At 41.6% G+C, this 10,122-nt stretch overlaps 1 protein-coding gene across 1 annotated transcript; it reads left to right on the top strand.

The window, feature by feature from the left end:
* The first annotated feature begins 6,688 nt into the window (after positions 1-6,688).
* wnt4b (wingless-type MMTV integration site family, member 4b) lies at positions 6,689-10,093 on the top strand. The gene is made up of 8 exons (XM_084556504.1): positions 6,689-6,923; positions 7,294-7,447; positions 7,624-7,708; positions 7,820-7,951; positions 8,257-8,399; positions 8,486-8,626; positions 8,737-8,899; positions 8,999-10,093. Exons 1-8 carry the CDS (start codon positions 6,835-6,837, stop codon positions 9,166-9,168), a joined length of 1,077 nt encoding a protein of 358 aa, XP_084412630.1. The 5' UTR covers positions 6,689-6,834; the 3' UTR covers positions 9,169-10,093.
* Positions 10,094-10,122: the final 29 nt, after the last annotated feature.

Here is a 10,122-nt window from a genome sequence, read left to right as displayed (position 1 = left end):
CAAAGACTTGGACGCTGCTCTGCGTCCCTGAAGCAGGCTGAGGCCTCCTGTCACCACAGACTGCACCCAAACTGGAGCACTGACAAGCCAGACTCATCAAATTGCCTGTAATGAGCTCTTTCAACAGGTGTGCCAGAGCACAGCGGTGATGGAAGGTCTTGGTGGTTGGATGTGAGGGGCAGGTCACGAGTGAGTAAACTCATTCATAAAAGCACACTAAATGTTGCCTTTAAGTTCAGCTTGTAACGCGGTAAATTAGATTTGGCACACATCAGAATCCTTAAACAGAAAGAAAAGGTTTTTGTTGGACAACAAATGGCAGGTTGTATAAATACACTCACCAGCCATTTCATTAGGTACACTAGTGAAAATGAATGCTGTCTAACTGAGAGAGTTGTTTTCATTTTGGAGGCTGTGGTTTGTAGTACTATTGAATTTTATTATGTTGCAACAACACGTTTCTGTTATTTTGACAACCATTGTAGTCAAAGGGCTAAATAATAGAAACAATTTAGCATTTAATTCAGTCCAGCACGGCACCACAAACTACATCATCCACAATGATCATCCAGTTGAATTACTACCTTTCTGACGCTGTTTTAACATCAACTGAACATTATAACAACCATGAAGGGGGATTTAGTGCAGGACTGTTAAAACGCAGTGTACACATGTTTTCACTATTGACTTGTTGTTTTGACAATTGATTGTACATGTGCATCAAACATAGCTAATGGATTTTTAATTATTTTGTGGATGAACAAATGAATGCAGAAGTTCCTCCACTTATGCATTTTATTAACAGTGTAAAGTGCCGTAATCCCACACACATGCCAGCATGTACATTATAAACATGACAACAGTCATGTAGGGGATTTTGTGCAGAACATTTATATTAGAATGCATTAGGATTCACAATTGAGTGTAAATTCAGATATTCTTTAACAGACAACACCAGTGCAGCTGCACATTGCTGCTTTAGGTTTCTTATTTTCTAAAATATTTTAAGATAAATAAATAAAAAGTGCTAACTAAACAATAATTTGTCTGAGCAGGGTATTTCTTTGTTGCCAGCACCCTTTCAAAATAAAAGCACTAAATGTGCAACAAGTGTGGATTAAAGCTCTGAAAGAGCTCTTGAAGGTCAAATGTGGGTTTAAATCATTGTGGACTTCTGAAATTTTACATCTGTGAATCCTTTATTTAATGGTTGTAACTTGTGACCCTGCTTGGGATCCATTTAGGGTCCTCAGGTGTGAAAGAGCATAATATTGATGGAAGGTCTTAGCTGATGTTGTGAGAGGCAGGTCAAGAGTGAGTGCAAAATGTTGCCTTCAGGTTCAGTTTATATTGCAGTAAAGGAGATGCAAGCTACTGCAAATCTGTCAAGTCTGCAAATAAGACTGTGAAAGTTAGGATTTTGACTTGGATTACAGTTTGTAGTAAATGAAAATATCCCTTACAGACCGACAACAGCTGCACATTTTTCCACCTGCCTTTGGTGCTGCAGCACATTATTACTTTACACTACCTGTTTTCTAAAACACACCAAAAAAAAATAAAAATTTAAACAAATGGCAGGGTTTATTTTGTACTCACTACCCTTTCAAAGTAAAAGCACTTTAATGTGAAAAGTGCAAAAGTCCCAGGTGAGCGCACTTGATGTTTAATCTGTTTAATCAATCTGAATTCAGACTTGTTACCAATTACACTCATTTAACTATCTATGAATCCTCTATGAAATGATGTCTATGACCTTGTCTTGCATCCTGAAGTAGGCTGAGGCTTTCTGTTACAGTGGTGTTATTTCAGCTACAGCACATCTGTTTAACATGTGTGATCTGGACGACATTAGTCACAGGTGCACAAGCGCATATGCAGACAAGAATCCTTCCTTTTTCTGCGTCTGGGGTTCAAAAGTGAGTAAGTGCTAAAATCGATTCATAAAGTCACTCATATTGCTGCCTTCTTGTTCTGTTAGGAGTCAGGTAAATAAAAGCTGAGGTGCTGCATATTAGAGACCCGTGACAGCACAAATTCCTACTAGTCTGAACAGTTTGGCTGCACATCATTAGTTTGTTATGACTGACTAGTGCATTAGTAGACTCTGCTTGTTATGGCATAAGACACTGACAGCCATGAATCCGTGTAATTATGCGTTGCATTTTAATTGGGTTTTCTGCTTGTGAAATGGGATTCTTAGCTTTTATCCATGCCGTTAGTTTAGATAAAGATTTTATAGTCGCAACAAAACTACAGTTTTTTTCCACTGCTAAATATGTATATAATCAATAACCTCCTCTGCAGCTAATGCCCTTTGACTTATGTGTTTTGCTCCTTGAAGGACAGAAAGGTATTTTTGGATATTTCATTCACAAGATGACTTTGTGGTTCCTAGCAAGAGAGGTGTATCAGATGATCGTATTATCTGCACAAATATGACAGGTTTAGTCAAGATGTGAGTCGCGAGGCCTTCCACTGTACTCCAGTGGACACTGCAGTATTCCCCTCAGTACAGTATATGCAGATTGCATAGCAACAAAGGCCTATGTCTGGCCGTTGTCTGTTACTATTGCTTGAATGCCCCTTGCACATGCATGTGTGCGCGTGCACATGCGCTCACGTGCAACACAGTCACCAACACCTCTTCCTGCTCCCTCTATCCCATATGCACAGCTATCTTTCCGCCTCACACAGGCTGCACACCCCCACCACACCCCGCCAACACCACCATATTTCCATAACATTCATGGGTCGTCCATTGCCTCTGCCCCCTCCCCCCCACCCCCACGTGCACACAGCTCACCGCCCACTCTGCCACCCCCACTTCCCTGCCTGACAACACCACCGCCCGCCATCCCATAATATTCATGCACACGCTCCGCACACATTCATACACAGCAGTGGATTCAGCTCTTTGTTGGCAGAGATGCCTGAGCAATGTGAGCGTGCTCATGCACAGCAGTCATGTTTCTGCCTGATAGGATTATTACATCTGCAAAATCTGGGAGCTGAGGCAGGTAGACCTCAAGTGCAAAGAAGTAATAAAGGAAATGAAGGAGTGAGCAAAAGGTGGTGGGTCACATATCTGTCTCGTAATGACCTTGGAGGGGGAATATATTCATGAAGTCACCCTGAAGCACCCATCTCTGGATGAGGTCAATCATCCGTCCCATGTTAAGCATCAGTGGACGAAAGAAGATCAGTTTAGAGTTGCCCCACCTCACAGCAGAGTCTCTCAAAGTCTGCTGCTGCCTCCCACTATATAACAGAGGGAATGCAAGTCATCTCTACGTATATGTCATGCTGAGGCTTTAACAAGCATCTCTTTAGGCTCTGCAACCTGGCTACAGTCAATCAGTAGTGGACCATTTCAGCATGATAAAATGTCCACAAAATGGGGGACAGATAAAGATAAAAAAGAGGGCAAGTTATTTACGAGAGAGGGGTGAAGGGATGAGCATAACAGAGGCGCCGGACGTAACAGTGACCAGCTCATCACCATGGCGTTGCTGTGGGAGACAGCAGAAGACGTCACTTGAAGAAACAGGGGGCACAAAGGCAGAATACTACATGACTAAAAAAGAAGGGAGGGGAGGTTGGAAGAAACCTGTCTTTTCAGATACAGAAAGTGTGTGTGAGAGATGGTGTGACCATTTGCTCAGGAACTGGGTGTCAGGGACTTCAGGTAGATGGGCCACCAAATCACTGACAGAGACTGTGACGAAGTCGGAAAGTTTCTGTGCTATACTTCATCACACCCGCACAGAGCAGTAAATAAGTTTGACTAGGTGTCACAAGACTGCACCCTCTACTTTACATTATTGTCATTTGGGATAAAACAATAAAACTTAAAGGTAATTGCCCTGCCCTTAATAAAAATAGTCACTCAAAAATAGGACCAGAATCTAAATGTGATAAATACTGTGCTACAGTACAGTAATTAAAAGTAGTTCTGGTAAAAAAAAAAAAAAAGCTAACTGCAGCAACTGCAGGCTAATCAACTTGCCACTATGCTTCTAGTGACATACCAGCAAGTAAAGCTAATTTCCTACTTTTCTCGCTTAATTAAAGAAATTATTTTGATTGAAGTTTATTTCCAGAATGTTTAGGAATAAGGGAGTTTAACAGAGTTACAAAACTGCTACTAAGTTAAGCCTCTGAATGTGGAATAGTTGCACAGGTGCACTGTAGCTGCATTTCAGTCACATATTAAACTTATGTATATCATACAAGTATGGTTTAAATTAGATTTATCTGATATTTTAGTTTGCTAGTTCAAATATATATTCAAGTGTCCCATCCTAAACAAACAATTTATTATTCAGCGTTATTATTCAGAAATTAAACCCATAATTGAATTAGGCCCAGAATATTGGGGTTTGATATGGAAATGTAAAACATGTAAACTTCATTGTAAAACCAAACTGCAGCAATTGCTGTTAATTATAGTGGATACATGCTAGCAGCATAGCCACAGCTCTAAAGCTAATTTATATTTCCCACTTTTCTCATGTAATTGAAAAATGAATTATAATTCTTCAGTATAGCCCACTGACTGAGCTTATTATTCCTCACAAATAAAGGAGAAGAAGAAGAAGAAGAAAAAGCTACCTTGGCTACACCAGGCTACCTTGCTAAAAGCTAACCAGCCCTGGTTAACAGAGTGGAACAAGCTAATGCTGCTAGCTAATTAAACTTTGAAGCTACTTCACATTTACTTACTTTTACTTACCTTAATTTCGAAGCTTCAGCGTCTTTCTGTCTGAGTTTATTCTACTTCGAAAATAATAAAGCAAAATCTAACCATACCAACAAAAAATAACAAACAAACAAAAAGTTTAAAACAGGATAAGCTTGATTGCTAAAGCTGACAAGCCCAATTTAGCAGTGTAGCAAAACTGGAGGATTTAATGTTACATACTATACTCATATCATGTATCATATACATATGGCTGAAATTATATGTATTTGCTACATAAAAGTACAGCAAACAACAAAACACCAACCCTTGGGCATTTGGACTATTCTTAGTTTTCTTTTTTTTTTTTTAAAAAAAAAAAAAAAAATGACTTTATTATTATGACTGACTGTGCAAACAGAAATATCATTTAAAAAAAAAAAATAAAAACTAATGATAAAAACTGAGCACTTAAATTGAACACAGAAGAGCAAATATTCACAGTAAATAAAAAGTAAAATCATAATCATTATAAAAAACCTCTTATGCCTCTTATACTGTGTTGATCTGTAATAGTGCAGCATTTCAAATTTAAATTCAAGTACAAAAGGCCATACAATTTTCCTCTCAAATTCATGTCACAATCCTGCTTTGTTATTTTTTACTGCTTTTTCAAACCCCCAATGTAACTCCCATCCACTCTCTCCTTATGCCCTCCTGTCCCTCCTACCTTGTGATTTATTTGCCTCAGTTCCAATATTTGTCGGCAGTGTGTTTTCTTCGCCTTGTCTAAATGTCACCCCTTCTTCTAAGACAATATAGGGAGTGGGAGAGAGGGAGAACGAGAGGGCAAATGTGGGGGACATAGAGGAAGAGGAGGGGGGAAACTCGTAAAATGAGCAACAAAGTTTGGGAAAATTAAACATTAGGTAAGACACTTTTTCACATGCATGTGCATGTATGTGAAAACAGAAATGCTGTATCAGTGTTATTGATAAAGGGATTTTGCAGGCCATCCCATACGTCAGTATTCCAGCTGAAAAGTTTAATGAAAGAAACACAAAGACAACATTTTGCATGAGGTATTTAGACTTTCTCTGTGGCAGAAACACGCACATAAGCATGCAGTAAGTGGGAGTTCAAATGCAGACAAGCACATTTCTGACGATTATTTAGGAAAGTTCATCTGCCTCCAATACAGGGTCTGATTTTAGGACTGATACCAAACAAGCTCAATAGACTTAATACTTGGATAGTAGAACTATTATCCTTTTCTAAAGTTTCCTCCTCCTCCTCCTCCTCCTCCCCCCATCGGCATCACTCCACACCCTGGATCACGCCTGTCCTCTCTCTCCCACCCTCATCCTACTTCCTTTATAACCCATCACTCCCATCTCACTGCTCTCACTCATTCTCACTGTTTCAACCTGGAATGGACACTTTTGTTTTCCTGGGACGATACAATGCCACTGTTGTCTTTTTTTATTATTATTATAAAAAGTGACTTTTACTAGTTTCTTTCTGGATTTGAATTTCTGTTTTTGACTGACTTAAACTGGACATATGGACATATTTTCCTTATGAAGGATGGGCTGTGCTTGCAGTGTATAAAACATCCCTGTGAGAATTCTTTCGACAGCACCTTAGAAGTACTGATGGACAACCGTGTTGATTTGATTCCCTTTGAAATTTGAATTGGGTTACCACTGAAGTATGAACTGGTAAGAATCAACATTACTCAGGAAACTTTTCAGGAGAATATTTTAGAGAGTATGTCTTGTTTTGTGTACTACCGAATCTGAGTGATAAACTGTACGGTCTTAGTAAATGTCTCATATTTCTGAACTTCTGAATCTTTGACATCAACTTTGATATTGAAATATTAAGAGAAAACCACTGTTTGTTTGAACATTATCCAAAGTGTCTCATAGAAGAAGACGATCATTGTCTCCAGCAGTTCATTCATTATTAATCTGTGAGCTTGTGATTTCCACAGATATGTGGGGATCGTCCCCAGACTCTGGACCAGAAATATAAGGCCACACTCCAACAATCAGACAGACAGAGAGATCTCTTCAACTGTGGAGGCGGGCAGCGTGCTGTCCAAAGACCCAGCCTGACGCACGGAGACGGACAGACAGACAGACAGTCTGATGCCAACTGTCTCCACTGTCAATCTCACGGCACCACTCCTCCTCCTGTTGCTATGGGCAACCCACCCCACCATGGCAACCAACTGGCTGTAAGTCTAGTGTGTAAGGGAGGAAGAGAAAGAGGGAGTTTGTTTGTCATGCTATAACTTTTAAAACATGGTGACACGTCTCTAAATCTCTTTCAGGCGTACCCCTCTCTTTCTTTGTCTCACTCCTGGTGACCTTTTCTCTTTTCTTTCTCTTTGCCTTCACGGTGCCCTCTCTGTCTTCTTTGCCTGGTCGTCTCCTTGTTTCCGTCTTCTCTAAAACTCTGCCTAGTCGTTACCTCTCAATCCTTTTTTTTTCACCCTCTGTTCTCCTCTTCTTTAACCCCAACCCTTTACTTAATAATGCATCCTCTGTTTTGGCCTCACAAACCTGCTGTGAATCACTATACCACCCATCATTTTTGTGTTCCAGCTCCCTGGCGAGGCTGCCTCGCTCCAGGCCTGTGTCTGGTGCTGCCCCATGTGCACGGCTGAGGGGGCTGACCCCAGGGCAGGTGGGGGTGTGCAGGGCACGGGGGGAGGTCATGGAGTCCGTACGCAAGGCAGCAGAGATGGTCATAGAAGAGGTTTGTCCTGAAAAGATAAAGTCTGAGTGTCATGTCCTGTAGAAATAATTAATCCACAGAAATTTTACACTATATCCCCGGTATCAGTGTTTGTTCAAGATGATAAAAATAGAACTAATGAACTTTACAAACTGATGAATCTTTCTCTCTGTTATGCATGTAACTGTCCAACTCAGTGCCAGCACCAGTTCAGGAATCGCCGTTGGAATTGTTCCACAACCCCACGTGGGATCAATGTATTTGGCAGAGTGATGAACCAAGGTAAACCCAGTACTGATATGATGTGAAACATCTGATGAAAAATCCACACGATGAGAAGTGTTCATATTCACCTAAATGTGAATTTCTCCCATGTCTCTGTTGTGGTTTCAGGCACTCGTGAGGCGGCCTTTGTGCATGCTTTGTCCTCAGCAGCCGTGGCAGTGGCAGTGACCCGAGCCTGCACCCGCGGGGAGCTGGAGAGGTGTGGCTGTGACAGGAAGGTCAGGGGGGTCAGCCCCGAGGGTGAGCTTGGACTCTGCTCCATGAAAATCTAATGAGTGAAATCCACTCACACGGAGCGTAAAGTGGCTGCTGCTGTGCCCTTTGTGGTTCTTAATTCTGTTGCACTAATGTCAGCAGGTATTTTTCCTATCAGCTATCAATACGGATCAAACCTGACTCAGTTGTGTACAGCGTATCAGCTGCATTGGCCTTATGTGATCCTCAATGCATTTGCCACTTGACATCCATACTTTCTCATTCTTACAAGAAAATATTTTGAACATGTGATACACAGATAAACAAACACGTGCTGCATCCTATAACAGGTTTTCAGTGGTCAGGGTGCAGTGACAACCTGTCCTATGGCGTGGCTTTCTCCCAGTCATTTGTGGACGAACCAGAGCGAGCCAAGGGGCTGTCAGCAGGGCGTCCGCTCATGAACCTCCACAACAATGAAGCTGGTCGAAAGGTTAGCAGCATCAGCCACATTCTGTTCTGATTTCCAGCTCTGTAATCTTTTTTCATGTGACATCTTTTGTCCTTTGCAATCCTCAGGCCATTCTTCACAACATGCAGGTGGAGTGTAAGTGTCATGGCGTCTCTGGCTCCTGTGAGTTAAGGACCTGCTGGAAGGTCATGCCTCCCTTTAGGCGTGTCGGCGTTGTGCTCAAGGAACGCTTTGATGGAGCCACAGAGGTACTGGAAAAAAAACCCCTTCAGTTTATTTCAACTTGAAAGTCGCATAAATGGAAGCCAGTAGTTTACCATAAACACAACAACATGATCAGAAACCTCAATCTTCCTAGGTGCGCCTGACTCGTATAGGATCCCGGACGGCCCTGCTCCCCCGTGACCCCCAGGTCAAACCCCCTGCTGCTAGAGACCTTGTGTATCTTGCACCCTCGCCAGATTTCTGCCATCTTGACCCTGACAACGGTATCCCTGGGACTGCTGGTAGGAGATGTAATGGTAAGATCAGCAAGACTATGCCACAGAAAAAAACAATTTGGCTGATAATTGGCAATAAAAATGTTTCACGATTCACACTGTCTTTTGAAACATTTCCAGGAACGTCTCGGCTGGCACCAGATGGCTGTGAGCTGGTGTGTTGTGGGCCGGGGTACAGAGCGGGCCGGGCGGAGGTGGTGCAGCGCTGCTCCTGCAAGTTTTCCTGGTGCTGCTCAGTCCGCTGCCAGCAGTGCAAGAACACAGTCACCATTCATACTTGCAGAGTGTGAGATGGCCTTAACAAGACCAGACCGAATGAGCTGAACCACCCGAACAATCCACCAGACAGACACTACTGAAGTACAACACAGACAAGAGCAGTTTTTCAGTCACACCTTTCCCAAAAAAGTAGAGAACAGAGAACATATCTGCAGTTTTTCTCTCTCCACGAGTGAAGCTACAATCTGGTTTGATTATTCTGTTGTAACAGCTGCAAAATTAGACCAAATGTAAAAACAAATGAAGTACAAACTAAAATCATCTCCTCTCCTTTTAACTCTTCACTTCAATATACTAAGGCAGACAAGAGGACAGGCACAGACATGCAGGCACACGACAGTTAATCACACATCGAACTGACAAAGCTTCTAAAGCTGAACGTAACCAAAACTAACACAGAAACACTGCAGCATTCATTTTTGTTTTATGCAACCTTTTCTCATTACGGCACACAGCTGTAATGATCTTTGGATTTACACATTGACTGTATTTATGTCTTCTTTTTCAATTCTGGTTTATTTATTTGTATATCATTGCGTCACCTCAGCCTTTAGCAGCAAGTATAACTTCTACTCACATCAGTGTCTGTCTTGTGTTTTGACCCTCAACTGAAACTCTTCTGTATGTTTCTGCACAAGCAGTGATTTTAGGTCCGTTCAGGAAATCTAATAAATACAATAGTTTATCCACCAAATCCATTTCTTGAGTTTCTTGTTACTTTCGCACTTCCTGACTAATTTGCAGAGAGAGACAGAGTTAAAGGTCCTCTGTGGCTGCTAGCAAGTCTAAACATATTTGTATTTGCAGTCCTATGAAAGTGTTGAACCATGCGAGCCGTTTAATTATTAAAATATGATCAAAAATGCAAAGCAAAACTTTTTGTGTCTTCACTGTCAAAACCCAAAATGCTAGTCGACCCCTGGCGGTTTTGGCAGCTAATACAGCCTCAAGCTACTAGCCTCGAG

Source organism: Chelon labrosus (genome assembly GCF_963514085.1).
Source record: "Chelon labrosus genome assembly, chromosome: 12".
Taxonomy (NCBI): Eukaryota; Metazoa; Chordata; class Actinopteri; order Mugiliformes; family Mugilidae; genus Chelon; species Chelon labrosus.
Note: the sequence above shows the minus strand (reverse complement) of the source record. Positions and strands in the feature narration are given on the sequence as shown.

Excerpts from the sequence above, each read along its gene's own strand:
- wnt4b (XM_084556504.1), top strand. The coding sequence starts at position 6,835 with ATGCCAACTGTCTCCACTGTCAATCTCACGGCACCACTCCTCCTCCTG. Across the intron at positions 7,448-7,623 it reads CAGAGATGGTCATAGAAGAG|TGCCAGCACCAGTTCAGGAA; the intron begins GTTTGTCCTGAA and ends TGTCCAACTCAG. Across the intron at positions 7,952-8,256 it reads CAGGGGGGTCAGCCCCGAGG|GTTTTCAGTGGTCAGGGTGC; the intron begins GTGAGCTTGGAC and ends ATCCTATAACAG.